At 57.7% G+C, this 27727-nt stretch overlaps 11 protein-coding genes across 11 annotated transcripts; 7 read left to right on the plus strand and 4 right to left on the minus strand.

The window, feature by feature from the left end:
• Window positions 1-410: 410 nt before the first annotated feature.
• Window positions 411-2593, minus strand: SLS55_006077 (uncharacterized protein; the record flags this gene model as incomplete). The annotated part of the gene is made up of 4 exons (XM_066777514.1): window positions 411-477; window positions 535-1202; window positions 1256-1512; window positions 1564-2593. 4 exons carry the CDS (start codon window positions 2591-2593, stop codon window positions 411-413), a joined length of 2022 nt encoding a protein of 673 aa, XP_066631609.1.
• A 2356-nt stretch (window positions 2594-4949) lies between these two features.
• Window positions 4950-5434, plus strand: SLS55_006078 (uncharacterized protein; the record flags this gene model as incomplete). The annotated part of the gene is made up of 3 exons (XM_066777515.1): window positions 4950-4954; window positions 5024-5305; window positions 5356-5434. The coding sequence occupies 3 exons, from the start codon at window positions 4950-4952 to the stop codon at window positions 5432-5434; spliced, it is 366 nt and encodes a 121-aa protein (XP_066631610.1).
• Window positions 5435-5693: 259 nt separating this feature from the next.
• PRE6 (Proteasome subunit alpha type-4) lies at window positions 5694-6666 on the minus strand (the record flags this gene model as incomplete). Its single annotated transcript, XM_066777516.1, has 4 exons — window positions 5694-6021; window positions 6078-6465; window positions 6516-6575; window positions 6636-6666. 4 exons carry the CDS (start codon window positions 6664-6666, stop codon window positions 5694-5696), a joined length of 807 nt encoding a protein of 268 aa, XP_066631611.1.
• A 375-nt stretch (window positions 6667-7041) lies between these two features.
• On the plus strand, window positions 7042-8868 carry DLD2 (D-lactate ferricytochrome c oxidoreductase; the record flags this gene model as incomplete). Its single annotated transcript, XM_066777517.1, has 4 exons — window positions 7042-7253; window positions 7307-8240; window positions 8291-8785; window positions 8836-8868. The coding sequence occupies 4 exons, from the start codon at window positions 7042-7044 to the stop codon at window positions 8866-8868; spliced, it is 1674 nt and encodes a 557-aa protein (XP_066631612.1).
• Window positions 8869-10041: 1173 nt separating this feature from the next.
• SLS55_006081 (uncharacterized protein) lies at window positions 10042-11871 on the plus strand (the record flags this gene model as incomplete). The annotated part of the gene is made up of 4 exons (XM_066777518.1): window positions 10042-10175; window positions 10228-10398; window positions 10452-10645; window positions 10670-11871. 4 exons carry the CDS (start codon window positions 10042-10044, stop codon window positions 11869-11871), a joined length of 1701 nt encoding a protein of 566 aa, XP_066631613.1.
• A 345-nt stretch (window positions 11872-12216) lies between these two features.
• Window positions 12217-14312, plus strand: SLS55_006082 (uncharacterized protein; the record flags this gene model as incomplete). The annotated part of the gene is made up of 5 exons (XM_066777519.1): window positions 12217-12421; window positions 12612-12916; window positions 12982-13274; window positions 13326-13890; window positions 13944-14312. 5 exons carry the CDS (start codon window positions 12217-12219, stop codon window positions 14310-14312), a joined length of 1737 nt encoding a protein of 578 aa, XP_066631614.1.
• Window positions 14313-15963: 1651 nt separating this feature from the next.
• Window positions 15964-20389, plus strand: SLS55_006083 (uncharacterized protein; the record flags this gene model as incomplete). Its single annotated transcript, XM_066777520.1, has 9 exons — window positions 15964-16288; window positions 16335-16510; window positions 16566-16769; window positions 16858-17262; window positions 17377-17560; window positions 18599-18619; window positions 18678-19077; window positions 19127-19477; window positions 19531-20389. The coding sequence occupies 9 exons, from the start codon at window positions 15964-15966 to the stop codon at window positions 20387-20389; spliced, it is 2925 nt and encodes a 974-aa protein (XP_066631615.1).
• A 189-nt stretch (window positions 20390-20578) lies between these two features.
• SLS55_006084 (uncharacterized protein) lies at window positions 20579-21817 on the minus strand (the record flags this gene model as incomplete). Its single annotated transcript, XM_066777521.1, has 1 exon — window positions 20579-21817. The coding sequence occupies one exon, from the start codon at window positions 21815-21817 to the stop codon at window positions 20579-20581; it is 1239 nt and encodes a 412-aa protein (XP_066631616.1).
• A 1772-nt stretch (window positions 21818-23589) lies between these two features.
• SLS55_006085 (uncharacterized protein) lies at window positions 23590-24878 on the plus strand (the record flags this gene model as incomplete). Its single annotated transcript, XM_066777522.1, has 2 exons — window positions 23590-23680; window positions 23761-24878. 2 exons carry the CDS (start codon window positions 23590-23592, stop codon window positions 24876-24878), a joined length of 1209 nt encoding a protein of 402 aa, XP_066631617.1.
• A 529-nt stretch (window positions 24879-25407) lies between these two features.
• On the plus strand, window positions 25408-26502 carry SLS55_006086 (mitochondrial 54S ribosomal protein uL1m; the record flags this gene model as incomplete). The annotated part of the gene is made up of 3 exons (XM_066777523.1): window positions 25408-25655; window positions 25786-26353; window positions 26410-26502. 3 exons carry the CDS (start codon window positions 25408-25410, stop codon window positions 26500-26502), a joined length of 909 nt encoding a protein of 302 aa, XP_066631618.1.
• Window positions 26503-26688: 186 nt separating this feature from the next.
• On the minus strand, window positions 26689-27708 carry SLS55_006087 (uncharacterized protein; the record flags this gene model as incomplete). Its single annotated transcript, XM_066777524.1, has 2 exons — window positions 26689-27597; window positions 27694-27708. 2 exons carry the CDS (start codon window positions 27706-27708, stop codon window positions 26689-26691), a joined length of 924 nt encoding a protein of 307 aa, XP_066631619.1.
• Between the last annotated feature and the right edge of the window lie 19 nt (window positions 27709-27727).

The following is a 27727-nucleotide window of genomic DNA, read 5'->3' on the forward strand; positions in this document are numbered from 1 at the left end:
AGAGGGCGTCTTTGAACGTCCTATGGGGCAATTTTGACGTCATGCGCGATGAGGGCTGGCGATCGCTCACTAGATGGTGGCACCCGCCGGACTCCCCGCGGCGTCAGCATTCCAATGGCAGCATCATCGAATACCTGTAGTGGGACTCGTTGGGGCATCGGCCCCGCAGAGCAAAACTGCCATTCAGCTGTAATGGGTTTGGGTATAGTATATTAATACTCATTCCTGGCTGGACATGCGCTCACCCGCCACCGTCGTCAACCTGCCACTGTGCGGACCCATGCATCCGTCGTTTCGAGACTGTTGCCGCCCATGCGCTGTGCCCCAAGAAAAACGAACGCCTCGCGAATGCATCCATGCAGGCCATGCAGCACTAAAATCATCAACATCATCAATTCCCGCGTCCCGCTCTACAGCTTCAGCAGCTTCATCGCGTCCTTCGTACTGAGTCCGAATACGTTGACCATGTAGTCGAGCCTGGCACGCCGTTAGCACCTGTATTATATCATCGAGCCTGCACACCGGTGCACTCACTTTATGTCCGTCGCAAGCCGCTGCTTCAGATCCTCGAATCTATGCTCGCTCTGTTCCCAAACTATCGCCCGCCGCTTGGGATTGATTGTCTTGATGCGGATATTGAATCTGCCGCTGACTGGCCGATGGTCTGACACGCGAACTTCATGCCTGCGGTACTCCAGCTGCTTGATTCGACCTTGGCCCCGGTAGAGCAGTCTATCGCACCATGCTGGAGACCGCTTCTTCTCGCTTGTGTCGTACCTGTCCGTTCCGACATCGTACTTGTACGTCGGCGCAAACGTAATTGGACACTCTCTGAAGGCACGCAGCCGGAAGCCTGGATTCCTCTTCTTGGTCCGAAGGAGCTGGTCGTTCTCAAGCAGCCTTGTCAGATTTCCCTCCCGGACATGTCTGATCACCGTGTCGCGCGTCATTGAATCGATTCGGTAGTTCAGGTCGCCGTTAAGTATGCATATTTCATGGTCCATGATCATGGAGCCGTCTCCTCCGCCAACGAACACATCTGCGCGAGCACCAAGATCCATTTGCGGTGGGAGTGCTGACGTCTCCATGATGGTGGCGACGTCGTTGTTGCGATGGGCTGTTTGGCTTTGGCCCGCGGCAAGATGGCAATTGACGAAGCAAATGGAGCTGTCATCAAGAGTGAAACGGACGACGAGAGCTCCCTGGCGTAAGTGTTAGCATTCCCAGGTGGATGGGTGTGTCCATGTTGACGTACCTTATTGCCGTGCAGCCCACCCATGCCGAGCTTGATTTCGGCAGCGCTCATGTCTCGGATCCTCATGCGTTCGGACTCCCTTACAAAGACGCACGTGAAAAGACCAACCATGTTCGCTGTATGCAAAAGGTAGTAGCGTTCACCCGGGAGATATTCCTCGATGCATCGAGCAAGATGATCTCTCCAAGCACGGTATTGGCGGCTCATGTGCTCTTGGTCTGACGCGTCTTTCTTCTTGCTGCTCTTGAAGAAGCTCTCTGTTCATGCATAAGCGCATATTCCCAAGCCACAATCGAGCGAGTACTTACTTGCGGTAACCTTCTTGTCCTCCAGATCAACCAGTTCTTGGAAACCGAAAACCAAGATGTCTGAAGGATCATCAGGTCGAAGCAAATCCCTGAAAAAGCTGCCGTCCTGCTCTTCAAACCTCCCGCTGAGGCTCGTGGGTTTTACGGCGCCAGCGTTCCACGTCATTATTGTGGCCGACACCTCGCGGAAGTCGCAGAATTCCAGATCGTGCTCTTGCATGTCTTGCTCGAGCCAATCATCCTTCAACATGCCGTCCCATATTCTGATTACACTGTCTGTGCCTAGGGAGGCAACCTGAAGTCGGTCCATCTTCCACAGGCTGCTTCGGTCTACGTGGATTGCTCCGACCGGATTGCCATTCGCATGTGCATGCCAATCCTTCTTGACTTGCCACGGAGTTTGAGTGGTGTCATACACGTAGATCATGCCTGTGTTGTAACCTGCCCAGAGGTAGTCACCTGCACCTGCCAAACAGCTTATCTTGTACACGCTAACGCTGACAACCCCAAGGCAGGAATAGTCTTTCCGAGAATAGACAGACACCTTGCCGTCGTTGTGGCCAAAGTAAATTCGATCCGGTTGACTGGGAATCATCGCTGCCGCAGTGACTTCTCCGGCGTTAGGATGAGATAGAGCCTGCGCAAGGACGGGCACAAAGCCAAGATGTTCAGGGCTCCGTTGGAAGATTCGGATATCTTTACCATTCGCAACCCAGAGCTTGTTCCCGACAACAATGGAGCAGTTATGGTTCTTTGGAATCCGGAAACTGTTCGGCGTTTGCTGTAGGATTGGAGATCCTGTTTCGTCCGGGGGCCAGATGTTCACTTTTCCGTCCTCGTCGATTGTCCACATTTCCGCAGCATACCGGTAAATTTTTGTGATCTTGCTCGAATGGGCATTGCGCTTGTCCGCGACGACGGCTCCAGTTGGGATATCCAGCTCGAAAAGTTCTCCCTTCTCACTTCCAAGCCAAATCATATCTCCCTCCTTTTCCACATCTGTCGATGGTCTGAAAGCCATAGCAGTCATTTTGGTAGATTCCGCTAGAGCTGTGTTGAGCAGCATTTCGCCCGTCACTAGACTCCAAGCCCGAGTGAGATATCCAGAAGCGCACACTACTTCGCCACACACTGCAAATAATTTGGTGTCGTAGCCCAGAGGAATTTCGCGCGGACGTTGTCTAAATATCGGTGGCCTTCTATTTGCTTGAGAGGAGTCGGGATATTCCGAAAGTATCGTCGTTGCTTTATCAGATGATTGCTCAATATCATCTGAGTCGTCTCTGTAAACTGCACTGTACCGTTGGGTCGGAGGTTGTCTTGTGGCTGGAATCGGCCTTTGGGATGGTCGAGATGGCTCGTTGTGGCTGCTTCCATTGGCTGTCGTTGTTTTCGGAGCCCCGATTGTAGATGACCGTTTTGGAAGCTTTGGTGTCGGTTCATTGGCCGCGGCGGCTCGTGCGGCGTCAAGGACCGCTGCCCTGGAGGTGTCCATCGAACGGCGCGCCGGGGGAGGATCCGGAGGAGGCGGTTTCGACCTTCTGATGTCACCGCCGCGCCGAGGAGGCAAGTCAGGCCGTTCATCAAGCGAGTCGCTGGCTTCGCCGCCGGAAACATCTGGTGGTGCTTGCAGCGACCGTTGGCTTGGCTGCTTGGGCAACTCTTGAACTTCCGATGGTCGTGCCGGAGGTAGCTGTTGGAAATAGCTAATTCTTTTGGCCGAAGGCGGGACGGTAGGAGATACGATATTGTTCGCGTTGTTGCGCGTAGGAGGAGAATGTACACCGCTTTCATCGCTGCTCGGGGGCGTGCTGAAAGGAGACAGCCGCTCCTCAGTAGGCGCATGGCTGGAATCCACGGCTAGAGAAGCTTTCCCGGTAGTGCCTGAAACCGAAGTGCCTGCAACTGAAGCTGGCTTGCTGGGAATCTTCGGTTTGCCGGCTCTGTTGATAGGGGGTGGCCCAGCAGCACTTGACGCCACAGAAGGCGATCGGCCATTGTACTCTCTCTCCGATGGTGCAAACGATTGCTTCGGCGGATCAGGCGAAGGAGCTGAGCTGGCAGCTGATTGTAGGAAGGGTGCCTGGAGAGCTTCTATGGCCGGCGTAGCCGGTTTGCTTTGTACGCGAAAATGCCGACTGCTGCTTCCATGGGGTGAGCCGGAGCGGGCGAATGGTGAGCTTTGCGGAGGCTTCGGAGCGCTCCTCGGCGTAGGACATTGTATGTCGGGTTCAGGAAATGTATTAGGTGATTTAGGAGAATTAACAGTAACAACCGGCGGGGATCTCGTCGGGGACCTTGGCGGCGAGCTTCGCGGAGACAGCTGGTACATGGAGATTGGTCTTGATCGGTTCGTGTCCAACGACATGCCGCGCGTCTCTGGTGTCCGCGGAGGCGCATACAGCCCCTTCGGGGATGTGCTTCGCAAGCCCACATTGGATCGTGGTAGATCCAGCGACATCCGGCCGTCGGCGCGCGTGCGAGACTCGTCGGCTCCATCGAAAATGTTTCCCAAGCTCTGTCGCGGATTTACGGGACGTGGTGCATCGGCGGAGGAGGAAGACTGGCGGTTGAGCATGTTCTCGAAGTGGCTCCGCAGCGACGACACAGGCTTCTACGGCACGCATTAGCTCCAGTGCGATCGGCGGGCACAAACTAAACTTACGATGGAGGAGCCATCGGTGCTCTCCGTCTTGCCCGGAGGTTTGTCCATGGCCGCTCAGTAAGGCAGCAGCACAAGTTGTTCACCGGCGGGCTTCAACGGACTCATGCCCCCGGATTGGGCGGTTATAATGATCGGAGCTGGCCAGAGCGGCGCGAAAGAATAGGTCGGAGCGGTGGTGGCAGCGGAAGCATGCCCAGCGCGAGGGAGCTCGAGGTGATTGAGAGAGCGCGATCGGGAGGTGTTGGAAGATTAGGTTTCGGGGCGCGATGGGCGGGAGTCGGCTTGGGCTGGCGATGCGGCAGGAGAGCTGGCCGGGATGGAGGGGTCCTGCACGAGTACCTTGCAGACCGCGGCCCCCTGCGCGCGAGCGAGTGTGATGGAATTCGGACTGAGAATGTGGCGGTGTGCGGAGAGCAGCACAGCTGCTGCGCGTGGTGACGAAGTGAGGCTGTGGTGAGTGAGCGGCGTGCAAATGTCGGTACCGTACCATACGTAGGGCAAACGGCGTTTCCCCACAGGCGCGCGTGGTGCTGGCCGCGCCCTGGTACATACAACGGCTTTTTGCGGCTTGCGATGTCATCCCCATCCCCCAAGCCCGCTCGGTTTCAGCCCAAGTCCCACGCCTAACCCAACCTCCACGGTTCACGCTGCGCCTTACGTACACGCCTGAGGCTTCCGCTCCGCCCGCCATCGCTCGCTGTCCGCCGACACGTCCGCCGCCATGTGGTACGTTGCCGCCCGCTGCGCCGCGCCCCCTGTGCGCCGCCGCCGCTGACCCCCGCCGCTCCGCCGCAGCAAGCACGTTCTCAACGCCCAGGTCGCAATCCGCAGCCCCTGCTGCAAGAAATGGTTCGACTGCGCCGAGTGCCACGCCGAGACCCAAAGCCACGACCTCCAGAAGAGCACCGAGATGACTTTCGCCTGCAAAAAGTGCAAGAAGTGCTTCCGCAAGAACGCCGAGGAGTTCGAAGAGAGCGACGAGTACTGCCCGCACTGCGACAACCACTTCGTCATCGATGCCAAGACCCCCGAGGCGCGAATCGAGGTCGAGGGAGAAGACGTGCGCGTCGATGCTAGGTACGGGGCCTCGACAACAGGTTATGCATCAAAGCTAACCGGTCACGCAGAATGCTCAAGGACGAGCGTGTCCAGAAAGTTGTGCCGAAGAACATTTGGGACATCAACGTCTCGGACAGGCTTGGCTAGGCTGCCTCGGAAACCAACGCGCGTTGAGCGATACCACAAAGTGCATAGGGCGGCGTTTACATATAATTTACTTGGTAGTAGTGGGTTGATTTTGGGCGGTCGCAGACAACTTGATAGACGTGAGACGGGGCAGCATCGTGACTTGGCGCGTAAATGCTCTTCCATGAGTTCATGCTACTATTCAGTCTCGAGAAGTTCTATCATCCGAACGCCTGTGCTGCTGCCATCCCTATCCACGACCTACATTGCGCGACCCTCTTCAGCTGGATCCCTCGCCCGAGGGACGCGTCAGAATGGCCGCGGTGCCGGTGCCCGGGGTCCTTCCAGGACGCCTAGTAGCGGCCTCCTCCTGCTTCTCAGTGTTGATGCTCTCAACGTACTTCTCGATCTGTTCCACGGGCAGCATCTCGATGGACTTTCCAGGTGCCATGATCGCAATCTCAATGTTCTTCGCGCCAGTCTGGACGACCTCGAGTAGGGACTTGACGGTAAGCTTGATCGTCTCCTCACGGTCCATGTCCGCCTTGTGGTTGCGCTCGAGGAACTCGCGGACCGTCTTGCTCGACCTTCCGATTGCGTTTGCCTTCCTGTATACACATAAGCCTCTTACCCAGCCCAAACCGGGGCCGGTCTCAAAACATACCATGCCGAGTAGATACCCGATGGCTCCGTTTGGTACAGGCGCGGGGTCTTGTCGTTCGGGTCAAAGCCGACGATGAGTGTGCTGATGCCGAAGGGACGGACACCACCACTCTGGGTGTATCTCTGCTGCACACCAGCAACATACTTCGTGATGTACTCGATCGAGACAGCATCCTCAACGGTCAGGCGGTGGGACTGTGCTTCTAACCGGGCCTTGTCGACAAGGATGCGAGCGTCGGCGTTGAGGCCAGCGAAGGCCAGAGCAACGTGGTTGTCTACCAAGCAGATCTTCGAAGGAGTGATGCGGGTATCTTGGAGCTTCATCGCAGAGCGCTTCTCGCAGCCAAGGACAACGATGTCCTTACCCTTCACGGCAACAGCGCAAGTTCCTAGTGATGTCAACACGGCGAAACAGGAGGGTTGTCTGGGGGCGGAATACCTCTTTTGACGGCCTCCAAGGCATACTCGACCTGGAAAACATGTCCATCAGGGCTGAAGACTGGAGTCGACAGAGCAATTAGCTACGCTGCGATAGTGATGGTGCTGGAGTCGAGCTCACCGGACAGCGCTCTGTCGTAGCCGGATGCCATCGCGGAAGATTGTCGTAACGTATGTGGAGTCTGAGACGGTTTGGCAAGCGGTTGCTGCTGGCGCAGAGAGTGGAGGCGGGTGGGAGTGCGTGCGGGCAAGGGTAGTTGACGATGGGGTAGTGAAGCCGCGTCGTGCTGAGCTGCCTGTCCCAGGTGCGGTGCCAAGGCTGATTCGGCGGAGCTCGCCCAAGCTCCGTCGCGTCGGCGCCGATTCACGGCCGGCCATGACATCTTTTCTCTCTCACAACTAACTTTCCGCACCACTTCCGCCTCTGCTCCGCACCCCCACTGTGCCCCCATTTCTCCCCTCTACCTCTTTGCCAGCGCCTTATTTCTCCGTAGTTCCTTCCTTTGTTTTTGTGCGCCATCTTCCCCATGGCATGCCCCTCTAGAATTGCCGGCGCTGCGCTGCGCAGAGCGCGCTGCTCACGCGTTCCGCTGCAGCAGGCCACCCGCTTGCGCTCTGCTACCCAGGTGCGCTGGACCGGGAGCACATCTGCAACCAGCGAGCCCCACCAGCCGGACAGCAAGGGCAGCGTGAAGGGTAAGCCGGCTCCGTCCAAGACTGTCAAGTTCACCACTGAATCGTACATCTTCCACCAATCCCGTATAGGCGAACTATAACTGAGCATTGATTCAGGTATCCGCATTTGAAGCGCGATTCCAAGTTCGCCGAGATCACACCGGACCATGTGAAATACTTCAAGGAGCTTCTGGGGTCTCCATCCGCTGTCATCGACGGGGTTACTTCTGACGCTTCCGACGACATTGAGGCGTTCAACAGCGATTGGATGCGCAAATTCCGCGGCCATACGAAGCTCGTTCTCAAGCCTGGCTCGACGGAGGAAGTGAGCAAGGTTCTGAAGTACTGCAATGACAACATGCTGGCTGTGGTCCCCCAGGGCGGCAACAGTGGTTTGGTTGGTGGCTCGGTACCTGTGTTTGACGAGATTGTCGTCAACATGTCCCGCATGAACCAGATCAGGTCTTTTGACGAGGTCTCGGGCATCCTGGTCGTGGACGGCGGAGTGATCCTCGAGGTGGCCGACAATTTCCTCCAGGAGAAGAACCATGTCTTTCCCCTAGACCTGGGCGCAAAGGGATCTTGCCATATTGGAGGTAATGTTGCCACCAATGCCGGTGGACTCAGGCTCCTGAGGTATGGCAGCTTGCACGGGAACGTGCTGGGTATCGAAGCCGTACTCCCTGATGGAACCATCGTCGATGACCTGTGCAAGTTGCGCAAGAACAACACCGGGTACGATCTCAAGCAGCTGTTCATCGGAGGCGAGGGCACGATTGGCATTATTACTGGTGTTTCGATCGTTTGCCCGCAGAATTCGCCCGCCATGAACGTTGCATACTTCGGATTGGAGAGTTTTGAGAAGTGCCAGCAGGCCTTCCGCGAAGCTAAGGGCCAACTGTCGGAGATTCTTTCCGCTTTTGAGCTCATGGACGGCCGGAGCCAGAACATCTTGAAGCACGCAATCAACAAGAAGCTGCCATTGGAGGGTGAATATCCATTTTACTGTCTCATTGAAACTAGAGGGTCCAACTCCGATCATGACAGCGAGGTTTGTACCATACATTTAAGTTGCGGGATCCGTTAGCTTACCAGAGACAGAAACTTTCGGCTTTCCTTGAGCATGTTATGGGCGAAGAGATTGTCGCCGATGGAGTGCTTGCCCAAGACCAAACCCAAGCAGCTGAACTCTGGTCCTGCCGGGAGGGAATCACCGAGTGCCTGGGCCACTGGGGAGGCGTCTACAAGTACGACTTGTCCATTCCGTTGGAAGAGCTGTACCAGCTGGTCGATGACACGCGCGATCGCCTCGCCAAGGCCGGCCTTATCGGAGACTCGGACGAGTACCCTGTGGTCGATGTTGTTGGCTACGGTCACATGGGTGACAGCAACCTCCACCTAAACATCCCCACCAGGAGATTCGACAAGGCAGTGGAAAAGGAGCTTGAGCCGTTTGTCTACGAATGGGTCGCGAAGAGGAGTGGAAGTATCAGCGCCGAACACGGGCTCGGCTTGACAAAGAAGCCGTTCATTGGGTACAGCAGGAGCGAAACTATGATCAAGCTGATGAAGCAGATCAAAGACACGTTCGACCCGGTAGGTCTGGCCATCCTTTTGGGCTTCTCACCGTGCTGACTCTTATCCAGAAGGGCATCATGAACCCTTATAAGTACATATAAAGGCTCCGGGAGGCGACGTCCGCGGAGAAGAACGTTTGGGCAGAATACCCCGTCGGTCAGAATGGACGCTGTGTACATGAGCAAAATTCGAGAAACGAAGCGTACGCGTTTGGTCAAAGCTCGCAACGAACCTAGAAATATCGCCGGGGTCGCTACGTAATCCGATGCATGTTCTTGTATCCGTAACTGTTGAACTCTCTTTCCACGCGCGTCCCACGGTGTACGGCGGTGTGATTGGACGGAAGAATGGCTGAGGGGTGTGGGTCAAGCGCTTGGCTCACAGTGGTTGTTCTCAGTCCAGCACGGACGAGAGTTGGGCACACGTTGAACCCAGGCCTGGATTACGAATGTTTTCGAGGGTTTGCATAGGTCTGGTGTGTTGGGACGATGGTGCATGCATGCACGCACAGCTCGGGACGAAGCGTCGGATCGCAAGGGTCACGAAGCTCTATTCGAGGACTTTCTCTGCCGGCGAGGTGGCGAACGGGTAGGTTTCCTCTGTCGGGACCAAGCGGGTTCGCTCCACCTGCCACCGGGCAGGGGGCTAGTGGGGACTGGTCGCCCGTAAGATAAGTGCTGCCAAGCTGAGCTTGCATCAGGCCATGGACCACCCACCCGTCGACCCGCTGCCAGCCGCCGCCTCTCGACAGCAAAAAGTTCGCAAGCGGCGTCGCCCAGAGCACGATGGATGCTGGCTGAAAGGTCGGCGTTTGAAAAGCATCGGCGTTTGCTCAGCTGGCACGATGCTGAGTGCCGCGAACGCCTCCCGCCCCATGTCTCCGCTTCCCCGCCCTGCTAATTCTCGCTCGCGACTCGGCCGCGAAGCCCCAAAAGCGACGACACCAAGCTGCTTCGGGAGATCGTCCCCCGCTCGGGCCAGAGTCAGCATCCACTCACCTCCACGCCAATCTGGGGCCCCATATCCCGGGTCCGCTTTTCAGCGTCGCGTGGTGCGAGTTCGTCGGCTTTTGAACGACGCGGGAACGGGGAACCCATGACGTGAACGGGCGGAGATTCTCCGTCTGCATCTCACTCCCTGCTTGGTGTTGCAGACTTCTTACTTTTTAACCTCACCGCCGCCCGACCCCATGCCGCCGTAGTCGACCAGCACCACTCCTCCTCCTCCTCCTCTCCTCCGCCGCCGGGTCAGCCTCTCTGAGCAATACCCAAACCATGTCTTCCTCCGACTCGTTTGATCCGCGCGTCCCGCCCAAGACGGGTATCGCGAAGATATGGGACGACATTAAGACATACCGGAGGGCGTACCTGTTGACCGCCATTGCTTCCTTCGGCGGCATGCTGTTCGGGTGAGTCACGAACACTAAGCGTCAACCAAGATGATACTAACAGAGACGACAGCTGGGACACGGGCTTGATTGGAGGTGTGTTGACCATGGACGCCTTCCAGCACTCGTTCAACCTCGACCCGGACAGCGACTCCTTCGCCAATCTCCAAGGAAACATTGTTTCGGTTCTGCAGGGTGGTTGCTTCTTCGGCGCTGCCTCCTCCTTCTGGTTGAGCGACAAGGTGTCAGTACAACCAAATCGTGGCTCGGGCAGAAATGCTAACTGCAGCTGAACAGTGGCCGCAAATGGGCCCTCATCCTCTCCGACCTCATCTTTATTGTCGGCTCTGTAATCCAAACCACCTGCGCTCTCGGCTCATCGAATGACCTGGCACAACTCTACGTCGGCCGCTTTATTGGAGGCTTCGGGGTGGGTCTCATCAGTGCTGTGGTCCCCACCTACATCGGAGAGAATGCGAACAAGGAGATTCGTGGACGCTGCATCGGATGGTGAGGCTCTTTCAACAATCTGCAAGTATCCAATGGCGTGCTGACAATGGCACCCGACAGCATGCAACTGTTCAACGTCACCGGTATCATGCTGAGCTACTTTGTCAACTATGGCATCAGCAACCACATCGCCAGCTCGACCGACTCGACCAAGTGGCGCGTCCCTTTCGCGCTGCAAATGCTCCCTGGCGCTTTCCTGCTGTTGATCGTTTTCCAGAATGAATCTCCGCGCTGGCTGGTGGAGAAGAACCGGCTGGCGGATGCCAAGCGTGCTTTGGCACACGTCCGCGCCAAATCCGAGGATGACGCCGTCTTGCTCCAGGAGCTCGACGAGATCATTACCGATTTCCATGGCAAGGAGAGGCTTTCCTTGGTCACGCAAATGAAGGCAGTGTGCGCGAACAAGAAGATCTTTTATCAGTCCAGCATGGCAGTTGTCCTGATGTTCTGGCAACAGTGGACTGGCACCAACTCGATCAACTACTACAGCCCTCAGATCTTCAAGAGCGTCGGTCTTGCAAGCCAGTCTGCCGGTCTGTTCGCCACTGGGATTTACGGCGTCGTGAAGGTCGTCTTCACCTCGCTCGGACTGATGCTCGGGGTCGAGCAGGCAGGGCGGAAGTGGTCCCTTATCTGCGGTGCTGCCGGGCAAGCGTTTGCCATGTTCTACATCGGCATCAACCAGGCGGTGCACCCCAACGACAGCAGCCTGTCGGGGAACAACATCTTCGCCATCATCTGCGTCTACCTGTTCGTCGTCTTCTACTCGTTCGGATGGGGCCCGATCCCGTTCATTCTGTCGTCCGAGTGCTCTCCAAACCACGTCCGGTCTCTGGTCATGGCGGCTGCGTTGATGACGCAGTGGCTCTTCAACTTCATCATCGCCAAGATCACGCCCATCATGCTCGACGAGATCACGTACGGAACGTTCCTCCTGTTCGGCGCTTGCTGCATGATCATGCTCGTCTACGCCGTCTTGTGCGTGCCGGAGACCAAGGGCGTGCCGCTCGAGAGCGTCAACCTCCTCTTCGACGGAAACATCATTGCTGGGGCGACGAAGGACACGATCCCGAGGTATAGCAGGGCGAAGAAGTTGCAGAACCACCATCTGGGAAGAGGGGATGAGAACTGGGCGGGAAAGTCTGTGGATGACAACGAGCAGGATGTTCGGAAGGCGGCGAACGTGAGGTATGTGGAGCAGGCTTGATTCACATGTGTTATCTCGTCTTTATGAATTTTTGAGTCATGCGTTAGTGTATTCGCAAGTGCCATGACAGTGAGCCTTATTTGAGTTTTAACATGCAGATGGTGGCTGCTGAAGGATCGATTGAACCCAGGGTTGGGTCTAGTAGTACTAGCGGCTGGGGGGATCGGCATGTCCGGCTCTCACGTTTAAGTCATGTCAATGTCTTCGCCGATACTTGCACAAAAATACTCGTTTGCAGGGCGACATGGACTCGTTCTCGTCTCAATCCGCACGCCATTCCGAAAAACGCATAGCGCGCGGCCGTGAGGGCAGGCAGCCGATCCCTCTCATCCTTTCAAAGGGACCATGGCCTCTCCCAGCGACGAGGCCGCCGAGATCTCGGCCCAGATCATCCGCTCCATCCAGCAGCAGCTGGCCTCGGTGCTGCACGACCAGCTGCTCGCCTCGGGATCCCTGATCAGGCCTATCCTGCATCTCGAGGGCACCATCCACGAGGGCTACGAGGGCGCTGCCGACGCCCGAGCTGCGTCTCGCCGCATCCATCTCGTGAGTCGCACCTAAACGCTCCCAACCCGTGCTGAGCCCGCCCCTAAAGGGCTCAATCGACGTCGCCGCAATAAGAGCTGCCTCGGCAACCCCCCACACGCCCGCCACCACCACCACCGACCCCGACACCGCCAGCAATGCCACCCTCACCCTCACCACGCGCCCGCAGCGAGCCCGCCGCCCGCCACCGCGAGACTACCTCTCGGACCCGGAGCCGGCGTCGAAGCGCAGGAAGGAGACGGGCGGCCTCCGCCTGAGCCGCCCGTCCAACCACGACCCCGAGCTCGACGACATTGACGAGACGGCGCCCGCCCCGGTCCGTCAGATCGAGCCCGAGACGAAGAAGTTTCCGCAGCGCAAGAAGGTCGCCCCCAAAGTCCGCCCGCTGCAGCCCTCGACCCTGGACCGTTTGATCATCGGCATCTGGGAGCAGATCCACGGCAGTATCAGCTTCGACCCGCAGATTGTGGCAAGTCCCTTTACTGAAGACAACTTGTGGGTACATCATGACGAAACGTAGCTGACAGAGCGTAGATTGACCAATGGAAAGAGCCGCGAGCGCAGAAGAGCATCGACTCTGTCAGCGCCGCGTCGCACATGGAACTCTATCCCGCCAGGGGCAAGTCGTCCAGCTTCAACAGGATGAACGTCCTCTGCAGGAAAGTCACCACTGCAAGTCGCTGCTGCCGGTCTCTGGAGGTCATCGTCCAGGCGTATTGGATCCAATGCTTCGAAGCAAGAGTGCACGCTCTGTGTGAAGCCAATCCGCAGCAATCGGTAACCAAAAGCCGAAAAGCCGCGTTGATGGAGGCTTGCCACGATTTCGGATGGAGTGAGAAGGACCTCAGGAACAAAATGTAAGCCTGTTTCCCCCCTAGTGTATCGATAAGGCTGATTTCCACGTCAAGGGCAATATGGCGAGGCTACCATGAGATCAAAGAAGCAGCGGGATGGGTCGCTCTGGTCTTCGCTGGCATGGGCATCTACCGCTTCTGCAAGTACCGGATCAGCTTCGACAAGGAGGCCATGCAGCGTCTGGCCACTCTCCGCCCCCGCTTTGAAGTGGCAGCCGACACGCTGCAGCCTCAGTGGCGACAGCTTCTCTCCTTCATCGGCGAATCCTCCGAACGCACTTTCCACGGTCACCCACATGATTGGGTGGTTGAGGAGAACAGCATGCCCGTGCCACTGGCTAGTACTTACCTCCAATGGGACCCCAGATTTACATACGAACACATCGACTTCTCCGTCGTAGACGTGGATGCGTGGGGTCTCTCAGACCCCCGGGAGCTTTCTTCTGACAAACCGCAACAGTCGTTCACATGCGACGCTTGCAAAGAGCTGCAATCAGACGATCCCGCCGTGAACTCTTGTCGCTGCTTCCCCAGCCTGTACGGTGGTCCACGGAACCCTTGTCCGGTCCAAGTCTTCCGGACGCCCAACGGACGGAACAATGGCCTCGTCGCTTGCTGCGTAAGTGGCATTTCCCGTCTCTTGACTCGTTCACCTCGTCTAACCAGCCTCAGCCTTTCGAAAGAGGGACAGCCATAGGAGAGTTCGTCGGGCTCGTCACACGTGGCTTGCACAACATGGACGTCATGCAGGGAGAGACCAACGGCAAGGCGTACCAGATTTGGCAGGGACGCCAAGGCAACTACACGAGATTCGTCAATCATTCGTGCCACCCAAACAGCCAGTTCGAGAAATTCACTTGGCTCGGCGTTCAACGGATCGTCTTGGTGTCCAAAGGGATAGGGGCCGGCCACGAGATCACGGTCGACTACTCGGGGAGGTATTGGACGAATCTGGACAAGGAGTGCCTTTGCGGCGAAAGCTGCTGCAGGTATCGCAACAGGGGCCTTCACGGTAGAGTGGAGACGAAAAGTCACGAGTAATGGAAACAAAGAGCAAAAATTAAGGAATCACCATTGGCCCGTTTAGTCTCCTTTTCTTTCTTTCCCGCCCTTTTCCTGGCCTGTTAGCGTGTTGAAGAGCGTGTCATCACCCGGCCTTGCGCACAAAGTATCTCTCGTTGAAGCCATGGTTGGCATTCCGGCCTGTCTGCCCGCAATCTGCCTCTACTGCACCGCCCTATCGTCTCAGGTCGTGGTCATTGAATAATCCCGACCAGATCATCGCCGACGACTTCCCTGCGAGCTCTTTCAACCCATCCCCACTGGCATTTTACGCAAGCAACACCAACAACAACGCCACCATCATCATCCGCCCACCAACGTGAAGGCAAGTTATTGCTGATCCGTTCTATGGGAGAGGGAGGAGAGGGAATAAACAAGAGGGATCAGCGGGGGTTTCAAGTGCAAGGCAGCACGTCAACCCAAACCCATTCGCGTTGGCTGAGGTGTCTCGGGTTTGCGTGGAAGCATATTCGCGAAGATACATGTCCGATTTCGTGTCGGGTTTGAAGTGCACAGACGAAAGTAAGAAATGGTTGTGGTCCGGAGGTGAACGTGCTGTGCAGCTTCGGCTGTGTCGCCGCGATTCAGTCCTCCGCTCTGACGCAGACGTCGATGAGACTGCAGGCCTGTGCGGTGAAAAGAGGAACTCCAGATCAGATGGCGCCTTGTGCTAAGTGCGTAGACTATGGGAGCAACGCATTGTGAGAGTCGCCCACGCTGCTTGTAGGCATGGCCGGCTTGATGTGGAAGCGACCACACGGGTGGCCGATGTGCGCGTGAAATTGAACACTGATGCGCGGTTGAGCGATTCTCTGCCCGGGCAGAAAAAATGGTCGGGCTGGCGACCAATAGCGGGGCGTGGGGCAGAAAGGGGAGCTGTCGGGTGATAGGTATGCGGCTGCTCCGCACGGCTGCTCCCTTGACTCTCGGCTGCTGTCATCGCCCCAAGGCTGTCCGTAGACAGAGACCATCGATTGGGATGGGGTTGCTACCAAAAAGAGCACTCTTCAGAACCCTTGAGACCGCAAGCACCCATCGTCGCTATGGTTGCCATGTCTCGGCCAGCGTCGCTATCAGGTGGAACTAGCAATCTGCGCTGACGACAAAACGCCATGGCTCCACAAACTGTCGTCTCGGCCACTCCATTTGCGGCAACCCTGGCACTCTTACCGCTCCGCCAAGACGTTGCTGAGATCGATCTTGCTCAATCAACTTGCGTATTAATATCTTTGCGTCTCCTTCCCAGGAGCTGGCGCGTTTTCCGCTTCCAGTCCAACCCTAGGCGCTTGCTTTTTCAAACATCATGACCTCGGACTCTTTAAATAACCCGGACTTGGCGGTGGAAGCAGGCGCACCTCTCGCCCGAGAAAAGTCGTTTGCAGACTCGTATTCCTTCGACGGTCTCCGAGGATGGCGGAGGTACCGAGTACTACAGCCTGGCCGCGGCATATACCACGACGTTAAGAGGCGGTTGCCATACTACTGGAGCGACATTACCGATGCTTGGACATACCGGACCGTGGCCAGCACGATTCGCATGTACTTCGTCAAGTACGTTGAACGTCAAACCAAGACTCCGCAGAACTGACTCTCGATTAGCCTCCTTCCCGCACTGGCATACACACTCGACATGTACCGCCGCACGGGCGAGTTCTTTGGCGTCAACGAGGCCCTCTTCTCCTCGGCCCTCGCCGCCATGGTCTTCAGCATCCTCGGCGCGCAACCCCTCACCATCGTCGGCATCACCGGTCTGATCTCGCTCTTCAACTACACCATCTACGACATCATCACCCAGTACGACGCCTCCATCTACCCGCAGTTCATGGCATGGACCGCCATCTGGGCCGCCATCTTCCACTGGCTGGCCGGCATTTGGAATCTGTGCGACTACATGCGCTACGTGACCGACTTCTCGAGCGAGTCCTTTGGCATGTACGTCGGCATCATCTACATGAGTAAGTGCAAATATAGTGCAGTAACGTGTACTTACTAGTTCGACAGTCAAGGGAGTCGAGGAGCTCGTGAACGAGTTCAGCGTTGAAGGGAACGCCGCAGGCTATCTTGCCTGCATGATTGCCATCCTCTACTTCGGAACCATCTACGGCCTGGAAAAACTCGGTGCAAGTGTAATGTGGAAACCGTTTGTTCGTGGCCTCCTGGCAGATTACGCCTACGTGGTAATTAATTTCAACACCCTTCTTCCAATCAGCACATTGACCGGATCCTCAACAGATCGGAACCCTCTTCTGGGTCGGTTTCTCGCACATCCCGGGAAACCTCAAGTCCACGCACCTCACCTTCGTCCCCATCAGCCGGGCCTTCCACCCAACCCAGCCCCGCAGCTGGCTGATCGACTTCTGGAACCTCGACGTCAAATGGGTCTTCGTCGCCCTGCCATTCGGATTCCTCCTCATGCTACTCTTCTACTACGACCACGTACGTCAGCACAACCCCCACAACCCCCCACCACCACCACCACCACCACCGCGAGATGGTTCAACTGACGACAGCAACCCAAAACCAGAACGTCAGCAGCCTCACAGCGCAAGCGCGCCGGTTCCCGCTCAAGAAGCCCGGCGGCTTCCACTGGGACTTCTTCCTGCTCGGCTGCACCACCTTCGCCGCGGGCATCCTCGGGCTGCCCCCGCCCAACGGCCTGGTGCCGCAGGCCCCCGTGCACACCGACTCGCTGACCGTGTACGAGACGGGGCTCCGCACCATCGCCACCGCCGCCGAGGGCGAGGGCGAGGGCGAGCTGGGCGCCGGCGAGCTGCGGTCGCCCGTGGTCAAGGCCGCGGGCGTCGTGGAGCAGCGCGTGACGCACTTCCTCATGGGGCTCGCCCTGGTCGGCACCATGACGGGGCCTTTGCTGGTGGTGCTGCGTACCATGCCGGCCGCCGTGTTCGCCGGCGTGTTTTTCGTTGTTGGTGTATGTGTTTCCGTTTTTCCGATCCCTTTTCTTCCCCCCCCACCCTCTCTTCCTCCATCCTACGCTTTTCTGGGCGCTGGGGCTTGCTGACGGTGGTATCCTGGCGGCGGGTAGTGGGGCTCCATAGAGTCGAACGGCATCCTCGGCAAGCTGATGGTGCTCATGCGCGAGCGTCGCTTCATCCGGCGGGACGAGCCGCTGCTCACGATCCGGCGGGAGAAGATATGGATGTACATCGGCATCCAGATCTTCGGCGTCGCCGCTTGCGTCGCCATCTCGCAGACGGTAGCGGCCATAGGTACGGAAGTCTTCTTCTCCTATCGTTGCTCGGTCCTCCCTCTCATCCTCCTGCATTTCCTTTGAAGACGGCTAGGAATGATTTTTTCTCTTTTTCTCTAACGCGAAAGGTCATCGGATGACACAGGTTTCCCCGTTCTCATCTGCGCCCTGATCCCGCTGCGAACGCACGTGCTGCCTAAGATCTTTACCAGACGTGAACTCGAGGTCTTGGACGACTTGACCGCAAACAATTCCGCGGTATTAGCGAGCCTAGGTGGTGCACCGACACTGCCGGAAAATGCTTCGCCGGATGATTATGGAGTGGAGAAGAGGTACCGCGAAAACGCCCATGGGGTGGAGAGACAAAGAGCGGGAAGCATACATCGGTGATTGGGTATCTGTGATGGGGGAAGTCGGAAGAGGAGTTAATGCGGGTATGGTATGTATGAACAGAAGGGGAGGATCAATATCAGTTAAAGTGGGGGTAGTGGGGAAGTCGGCCATGTGATGGAGGGGACCATATGTGGCAATGCGATGATAAGTAGACAGGAACAAGCGTGTACTTTATACGTAGACTTTCCTGGGAGTTAGCAAGTAGTGATGGGATAGATTCTTCTTGCACTGGTTCTTTCAGCATATATGGCGTTGCCAGGGTTGATCAGCGAGGCGAAAGGCCCAGCGTACGAATCCAGAGCGATCGCTTGGAATTACCGTTACCACTTCCCCGTTAGCGCTGATTTTTTGCAACAGCAAACACGTAGCCGCGGATCCTCCATTGGACAAAGTAACAGCCGTGATCACCACGCGAGCGGAATGCCGCGGAGGACCATCAGATAGTAATTACTGCATGTGGAAAGTGCTGAGTCAAAGTCACTCCAAGGATCATACGCTAATGCTATATAAATCCGAGTCTTGGCCCCTGTAGCTGCATCAGTAACAATATCTTGCAGAACCCCATATCCAACAACCATGACCGGGGAGACGACTTGCACCGATGTTTTCATTTGTGGAGGCGGCCCGGTTGGCCTATTGCTAGCGTATTGTCTCGCGCGCCAAGGCATAAGCTCGCAAGTCGCCGGTGAGTGTGTTGATGTTCCACAAGGAGGATCCAAACCAAAATGCTGACCACAATGCAGAGATGTATGAGCGCAAGACCCAAGAAAACTTCGGCCGAGCCACAACGCTGTACCCGCGCACGTTGGAGCTTTTGGAACGGGAGGACCTGTTCGACCAAATGGCACAGATTGGTTTTTTTGCGCGCAATTCCACCACGTACAAGGACGGCAAGCTGGTGCCCAGTCGTGGTTGGCAAATTCTCTGGAAGGCGATGAGGGAGTCCTTCCATCAATATGTGCTCAACATCCGCCAGAAGTACTCGGAAGAAGTGTTTCGCACGAACTACGAGGCGTTCGGATACCAGGTCCAGTATGGCTGGGAAGTGGTGGGCTACGACGTCGACACGAGCGTTGGCGACGGATGCAATGTCGCGGTCCGGATCCAGCACGCGAGTACCAGCGAACAGAAGACCGTCAGATGGTAGGTTGATGGAGAGCTACACCAGGACATCAGCTTACTCAACCTCCAGCAAATACCTCGTTGGTGCAGATGGCGGCCGTTCCAAGATCCGTACTCTGTCCAACATCCGCATGGAAGGTGACAAAACGGCCTTCAAGTGGGTGCGCATGGACGGCAAGTATAACACAGACATGCCATTCCCTGATGCCGGCGCCGTGTCCATCGAGACAGAGTCTCATGGCAATGTATTATGGGTTCGTCTGGACCACGATGCTTGTCGCATTGGCTATGTACTGTCGCCGAAGTTGCACGAGAAGTATGGTGACAGCATCACCGAGGAGCAGGCCAAGTATGAGGCGGTCGAGGCCATGAAGCCGTTTTCCCTGGAGATTGAGCGGGTTGACTGGATGACATGCTATGGGTTAGAAGCTCCATTGGTGTCCGATTGGGAGACTCAGCTAACGTTGACGACAGCATCGGCCAGAGAGTCGCTGAGCGCTTCTTCTTCAACGACTATGTCCTGCTCGCTGGAGACGCCGGTCACACGCACTCGTCCGGCTTCGCCCAGGGAATGAATACTGGCGTACACGATGCGATCAATCTCTCCTGGAAGTTGGCCGGCACAATCAAAGGTTGGTATCAACCTGCCGTCCTCCAGAGCTATGAGAACGAGCGGCGCCCTTCCGCACAGCACCTGATTGAAATCGACAAGCTCGCGTCTGCAGCTATATCTGGAGTCATACCACCACGCTACAAGCAACTCGCAGCCGAAACTTCACCCAACGAGGTGCTGCGCACAATCCTTGAGGAGACTGCACCATTCACCGTTGGCCTGGGAGTTGACTACCCCAAATCAGTCCTCAATCATCCTGAACAGCGAAAAGTGATGATTTCTCAGGGCAGTCGTGCTCCAGATGTCCTCTTGCAGAAGCCAGGCGCTCTGGTAAAGACCCGCCTGTACGACGTGAACAAGGCACCCGGTCTCTGGACAGTGCTCGTGTTCACTGGAAACACTGCCATCACTCAACCCGCATTGGCACAGCTGCGTAAGGCTCTGGGCTTAGAAACAAGCTTCGCGAAGCAATTCGGGCACCTGGTTCAGTTGCTGACTGTCGTTCCTGGCGGTGCCGCAAGCGTATGGAGCGCGCTCGGAGGCCCGGCCTTTGGTAAAATGTTCATCGACCCTGGCTTTGAGGCCCACGATAGATACGGCATCCCTCATGAGACAGGCGCGATAATAGTGCTGAGACCAGATGCCATGCTTGGATTCGCTGCAGATTTTTGCGATGTTCAAGATGTCGACACATATTTTGCTGGATTTTGTAGCCAGTAGCACTCATTATGTCTGGAGGCCGTCGACTAAGATCACGGTCATGTACGTAGCCGCGTTTCAAATAATAGGCGTTCCAGGCCGCTATCAATTTGCTCGTGTTCTATGTTCACATAGGAAGAAGTCCTAAACCATCGTTTGGCACGTGGCTATTCTTGGAAGAGTGGCGAGAACTGACCATTACTTGTATCGCTAGTCTTGCCTTGTCATCCGGTCCCATGCACTCGGACTCGTATGGCTCTCTAGATCGATATCGTTGCAGTCACCGGGAGCGTTGACCGGGTTGCACCTGACAACACCGTCGGTGGGCAATTTCGCAACATAGTTGCTGCCATACCTGCTGGCCATGCCAACACCTGGCCAATCGGTGCTCACAACCTGGGCACCCGTCTCAAGAGCCCTTTTCAGCCGGGCGTTTGCGACGTCATCGCCCATGAGGACGGAGTCGATAGGCTCATCCGCGCGCGTGCGAATCAGGTAGCCCTTCCGGACCAGCTCCTGGCTCTGCGCGAGATTATCGCCGGACGGGTCGTTCCGCTTGATGAAAGCGGCATCTGCTTCGCCAGGAAGGGAGTTTGTGAAGACGACGCGATTCTCAAGGCTTGCATGACCGTTGGCGCGATATGCGTCGCGGACGGAGGGGGTGTCGTCCGGGTTGTTGTCCATGACGAAGAGAAATTTGCCCCTGCTCTCTTCGAGCGTTGGCCAGCCATGCTGCAGCACCGCGTCCTCCAGAGTGAGATTCGCGGCCGCCTCGGCGTGACCTCGAAGACGCACATCGTCAGGTGTGATGATCTTGCTCTTACCCAGCGCTGCGCGAATTTCGTCGTCCATAAGACCCAGACTCGTGGCGTTCCATGGTTCACCTGGCGCGCCGCCGACAGCCAGGAGCCGCTCATCTACGGTTTTGTACTCGAGGTCGATGACGACGGGCACGTGGGCGGGGTGCTCGTCGGACCATTTCCGCAATTCCGAGAGGCACACCTTCAGGGTTGGGCAGACGCTGCGGACGTCGAGGTCGCTCACGTGCAGCACCTTGGCCCCTGGCTCACGCATCTGCTCCTGCCATTCCTGCCATTCCTGAGCGGGCCCGGGCAGCTGCGCAAAGCGGTCTATGAGAGGGTTCGCGAACTGGCCGGGAGAAATGTAGTCGGCATAGACATCAAGCTCAAGACTCCGGACGGACTGGTAATCCAACTGGTCGGAGAGCGAGGCATGGCTGTAATAGAAACTCTGCGGACTCGGCGGACTCGGAACCAGAAGCTCGAAGATTGGCCTTGCAGTTATCGAGACTTCCCGGTGATAGCTGTTGTGAGTACCAATGACTTGGACGTGGTTGAGGCGGAGATCGGCGGCGGTTGAAGCTAGCTGAAGCGGGCTTGCGGAGCCAACTGACAGGATCGCTTCAAAGAAAGAGGTCAGATGGCGCATGGTTTTGAAGAGAGGGAGCCGAACAGAGTATGATGGAGCTGATCCGCACTGCTCTTGTGATGAAAGACTGCAGCTGCGTTCTGTACGTGAGTGTCCGTCCACGCTCCCGGCACTTCCGCCGACAACGCCCGTACCATGCTGGTGGGGCGACGTACTGGGGATCTCGTCATTGCAGCTGACAACCGCGGCATGGGACCAGTTGCGGATATCATGGGATGAGTTGCTAACGATCGAGCTTCGAGAACTTGGAGACTGCTTTGGTCTTTTGGCAACTCGTCATCGCGGGGCGGTCCTTCCTGGTCGATTCCTTGACGCTTGGCTTTCTTTCACGTGTAACAGGAGGCTCTTTCTGATTGGGGAACATGATACCCAGCACGTGATACGAGTCTGATGAATGTCGTGCACAACCGTTGGATTTTTGCCGATTCCTTTTCCACCACGCCCGAAAGACCTCATACCTATTGCTCTGCTCGTTCGTAGCCACTAGTCAAGGTGATTGCTGATTTAGTGCAGCTGGCTCCGACGTAGTTCCGAAAGCCGAGTCCCGCGGGCGAAGCCAACATTTTCGCGTATGGTCATGCCCATATTTTCGGTGTGAGACAGTGGTCCGAGTTGCGGCGAAGCACCTCCGCCAGACGCAGTGGCATCCCAGCAGCTCACCGCGGTTTCATAGTCGCGTGGATATGAAGACGTGAAACCAATGTACGGACTACGCGGGGAATAAACCAGCAAGACGCGAATCACCTACCGCTTCGGGTAGGAGTATTAGCCTTTCCTTCCGGAACCGGTGATGGGGCCTGCCTGGTCTGGATGGCAAACTCGAACACATGCGCGGCTGAACGGTGGACGCCGAAGACGATCCTATCCACGGAAAGCCGCGTAGGATAAGCTAGATGGAGAGCTGACCCGAACAGAGCGGGGCGGAGGCTGGGGAACGGCTTATCGTGTCCGCGGATTCATGCGAGGTGTGACGTGCCCATGAAACGACCTTCAGCAGCCTTGCGTCGGCGCCACGGGCTCGCGAGTAAGGGCACTCGTACAGTCGCCAGCTGGGTGAGCTGAAATTGGCGGCGGCGGCGAGAGGGCAGCTGCGAGCCGGGGCTAGGCGCCTGAGGAAGCGCCGGGTGCAACGTTTGGGGAAGGCGGACGTCTGTCGAGCGTGGGCCCGGGCGGCTTCATCACGATCGGAACGCGGTGCTACGCGTCGCGTCGCGTCCGCGAACCCTGTCGCGCAGCGTGTTAATGGAGTGGCGGGCAGGGGCGGGAGGCTGGGAACCAGTGCTTGGACGGTTCGGCGGCCTGGTGCACCTCGACTCCAGCCGGCCAGGCACGGCAAACCTGTTTCGCCCGGCTGCCACTGGCGGAATGGCTTAGCGGCCGGCGCAGGCCCTTGTCGCCCAACACCAACAGCACACGCTGCAGACGCGCCGCTCCTTGCAGGCGCCACAGATCGCGTCTCGTGCGACCGGGCGGCGTCCGCCCTGCCCCGATATACACCTGCGCCCTCGCCCCATCCCTCTCCTCAGGCTTGCTCCATCTTCCCCAACAAGTCCTCCGCGTTGCGACTCCTCGCCCTGCGTTCTGCCTCCCATTGCTGCCTGTAACCCGCCGTCGTCTGTGCTGCCGTTCCCCGCTCCATCGGCTGTTTATTCGTTGCCTTTCGCGGGCGAGCGTAACCCCGCGCACGATTCGCGTCCGAGCTGCTCCACTCGACGCAAAATCATCAGCAGCAGAACCGCCATCCCGACACCACCGCATCCGCATCCCAGAAAATGACTGCTCACGTTCCTGCACGCCAGCCCTTCGCGGCCCTGGACGGCCCTCGCTTGCGGAACCTGACCAGTGCAAAGAACCGCCAGAACTGTAAGCTAGCCCTGTCGTCTCGCTCTCCGGCTCGCCTGCCGCCGTCCGCGCCGATCCACCGTGCTGTACTCATCCCTCAGTAGCCATTTCCGCTTCTTCGTTTTCTTTCCCCTCTGGCAAGCAGTCCAAGTACTCGCCATCGAAGCGTCGCCACACGACCTCGCCCTTTGATGATGACTTGAGCTGCGAGAATGTGGACCCCGCTGTTGTTGACTCGCCAACCAAGCGCTCTAAGAACTTAGATGGAAGCCCGAAGAAGGTCTCCAAGTTCGTCTTGAGTGCTGAGGCTGCCCCCGTCGCTTCGTCGTCTGCCCGCCGCTCTACGCCGCTGTCGGCCGTCGAGAAGCCGCGGACGTCGTCTGTGCCCACTCAGTCCTCGATCAGCACCAGCCGCGGTTCTCCGAAGAACAAGCGTGTTGGTCTTCTTTCGAAACGCCGCACCACTCGCATTGATCCGCCGTCTTTTGATCTCAGCCCTCGCCGCAGCTCCGGCGTGCCTTTCTCCATCGACGCCGCTCTGAGTGGTACCATCCCTGAATACGCACCTCCACCTAGGCCTGCCGCCCGCAAGTCCGCCCCCACCATCGATGAGTCGATGCCTAAGGGCTGGTTCTTCGAGATCCACGAGGACAGCCCCGAGGAGGAGGCAACGAACATGATGGAGCACTCTGCAACCACACTAGATATCTCATCTGACGACGACTCCGACACTCGTGCCGAGAACGAGTCGCGGGAGAGGGGCAAAGAGAACATCCCGCCGCCCGACTATTACCTTGCCGCAAGCTCTCGCTCCGCTGGTGCGTCCGACGCTGGCGCGGAGCCGAGGAAGATGAAGCAGCGCCGCAAGTTTGAGAAGGACGCTATGGAGGAGGACCGCTCGCCGCTTTCCGCTCTGCCTGCCTCGGACTTCTTCGGCGACGGGCTTGATGCGAACTCATACGTCATCGTTGATGGCACTGCCCCAGAAAAGCCTTCGTCGCTATCCAAGGAGTGCACTTTCGACGATGTCCCAACAAAGGAGGGGAAAGATACTGCTACCGCTACGGCCACCGACTCTGCAAAGAACACTTGCAACACTGTGAAGGACGTCGAGCCCGCCGTGTCTGAGGTTCCTTCGCCAGAAGAGGGCACGGGCTTTGTAGTCTTCGATGAGGCTGCAGCCGAGGCGCCAGACACGAACGCGTCAGTTACGTTCTGAGCATCCTTTCTCTCTTCTGGTGAAGTGACAAGGCGAGCACCTACCAGTATTATACCCCTTCTCACTGTAAATCTTTGCTCGCTGTTCGTTTAACTACGACTAGCGATATTTTGGGTTGGCGCTTGGGGTATCAATGATGTCTTTTCGTTCTTTGAATTTAGCGAGGGTTTCAAGCGGATTCGGTTTCAGCAATGGGCAAAAAGCAGAGGTAAAGGCTGCCGGTTGGGTGTTCATGTTTATTGGCTTTTGTGTTTGCTTTTTCGGCGATCGATTCTAGGTGCTGTCATGATAATTGCGGACGAAGTTCCAACGTCATTGTGTCACAATACACTTCTTAAAGGCAGGAATCTGTAGTTGGTCTTAGCAACATATGAGAATCACTTACGGAACAACATGCTCGCATACGGAGGTGGATTGTGATATGTATGTTGGTGCACGGACCATGTAGATCGGAGAAGTCGGCCATCAAGCTCCGTCGGCGGGCTGGAAAGTCGACGGCAACGCGACTCCACCAAGTCCACGCGCCCCAATGGCTTCAGCACAGCGGTGTCTTGCTCAACTGAGCAGAAATGTCCTTAATACCTCGATACGACCGTCGGTCGGACGGTCACTCGTCCCCGCCCTGATACCCACCCAGCAGATCCGCTGCGCAACCGCCGGCAAGGGCTACAAGAAAAAGGATAACGACGCCAGCAAGAAGAAGAAGAAGACCCGGACGAGTTATGTCACCCATGACCTTAAGGACGCCGAGCAATTCGCTCTTCTGGATGCGATCCGGTACGCTTGAACCCTCTGCCGACGTTTGGCGGCTTCCACAATGCATGCGCCATCACAAGCAATTGTCCCCCTCGCAAAAGCTATACAGAGACCGCCAGGCCAATGCTGACGCCCGGGTGTCTCGCCGCAGGTACATCCGCGCCTTCGAAGTCGGCAAGCCCCCGACGTCGCCCAAGTACGAGCTGCACCTGAAGCTGCGCACGCCCAAGAACGGCGCCGTGGTGCGCAACCGGCTGCGGCTGCCGCACCCGGTCAAGACGGACCTGCGCATCTGCGTGATCGCGCCGCGCGACTCGGCGGCGGGCAAGGCGGCGCTGGCGGCGGGCGCGGCCGTCGTCGGCGAGGACGACGTCTTCGCCGCCATCAAGGACGAGGGCCGCATCGACTTCGACCGCTGCCTGTGCCACCCGGACTCGCTGCAGAAGATGAACAAGGCCGGCCTGGGCCGCATCCTCGGCCCCAAGGGCCTCATGCCCAGCGCCAAGAACGGCACCGTCGTCAAGGACACGGGCGCCGCCGTCAAGGAGATGGTCGGCGGCGCCGAGTACAGGGAGCGCTTGGGCGTCGTCAGGATGGCCGTCGGCCAGCTGGCCTTCACCCCGGATGAGCTGGCGAAGAACATCAAGCACTTCATTGCCAGCGTGAAGAAGGATATGGCGCAGCTGAGCGACCGTATTTCGAAGGACATTCATGAGGTGGTAAGTTGCGAATCTAATGGAGCTTCCCCCAAACTCTGTTACTGACATTTTGAAAGGTGCTGAGCTCGACAAATTCGCCGGGATTCAGCTTGAACGGTAATTTCAGAGGACCTGAATCGCCAAACCCGAAAGATTTCGCGAGTGAATAGATATATCAAGGCTTTGGAAGGTATATATTTGGCATTGAAAGCGGGCACGGAAAATGTGTATTATCATGAAATGATCTTTTGAACTCCATGGGTATACCGCGTCCGCGTGATTTGGGGTATTGTGTGCTGCTTGTAAAGAAGATGTTCCAGAAGTATACGAGCTTCCTCCAGAAGTCCCCATAGATCTTAAGAACGTCCTTTCAGGACCTTGATCGCCTCGATGCCTTCGTCCATTTCCGCGTAGATGCTCATAACCTTGAGAACCCTGTTCTTGCCTTGTGGGCCTGCAGCCTTCGCCGACTTCAGCTCCGCCCCCAAGTCCAACAACAGCGTATTCCGAATCTTGGTCAAACGCGGCTCCTGCGCGACCAAGAACGGGTGCTCCTTGCCAATCCGCCCCGCGGTCTGGCGCACGCCAAGGTACTGTCTCGCCAGCCTCCTCAGCCTCCCCAACGAGACGCCGCTGCTCCCGCCGCCCCCCTCCTCGTCCTCCTCATCGCTCTCCTCCTCGTCATCGTCATCCTCGCCCTCGCTGTCCTCCCCGCCCTCCCCCCCTTGTTGCTGCCGCCCCACCACCACCAGCGCCGCCTCCAACTCGCCCACCCTCCTCTCCACCTCCAGCAGCGCCCTCGCCACCGCCCGCTGCCGGCCGACCGCCTCGCGCTCCTCGACCAGCCGCCTCACCTCGTCCTCGCGCCCGGCCACTGCGCCGCGCACCTCGCCGACCGCCTTGCGCAGGCCCAGCAGCCCGACGCGGACCTCCTCGACGCGGTCCTCGCCGCCGTGCAGCGCGCGCCCGAGGCTCAGGAAGTCGGCGTAGTTGGCGTTGACGAGGTCGAGCAGCTCGCGGCTGATGAGGCCGCTGCGGGCGCGCAGGTCCGCGCGCAGGTCGCCCAGCGTCTGGTGCCGGTGCGAGAGCGTTGAGAGGTATTGCGCCGCCGAGAATTCCGAGGCGGGCACCGTGAAGGCGCTGCGGGGCAGCGGTGCCGGGTAGGGGAGGTCGGCGTCGTCGTCGTCGTCGTTGTCGGAGTAGGTGGTGCTGCGGGCCTCGGGGTCGGGCGTCGAGGGGTCGGATGTCGCGTTGGAGGAGGGAAGCTGTTGCGGTCGTGCGCGGGAGGGGCGCGGCAGGTTAGCGGGCAGGGTCGGCTTGTGGTGGGGGTGGGGAGGTCGGAGCTGGGGTTAGGGACGGACTTCGAATTTGCTCATGATTGCGGCTTTCGGGTGG

Source organism: Diplodia seriata (assembly GCF_021436955.1).
Source record: "Diplodia seriata strain FDS-637 chromosome Unknown scaffold_6, whole genome shotgun sequence".
NCBI lineage: Eukaryota > Fungi > Ascomycota > Dothideomycetes > Botryosphaeriales > Botryosphaeriaceae > Diplodia > Diplodia seriata.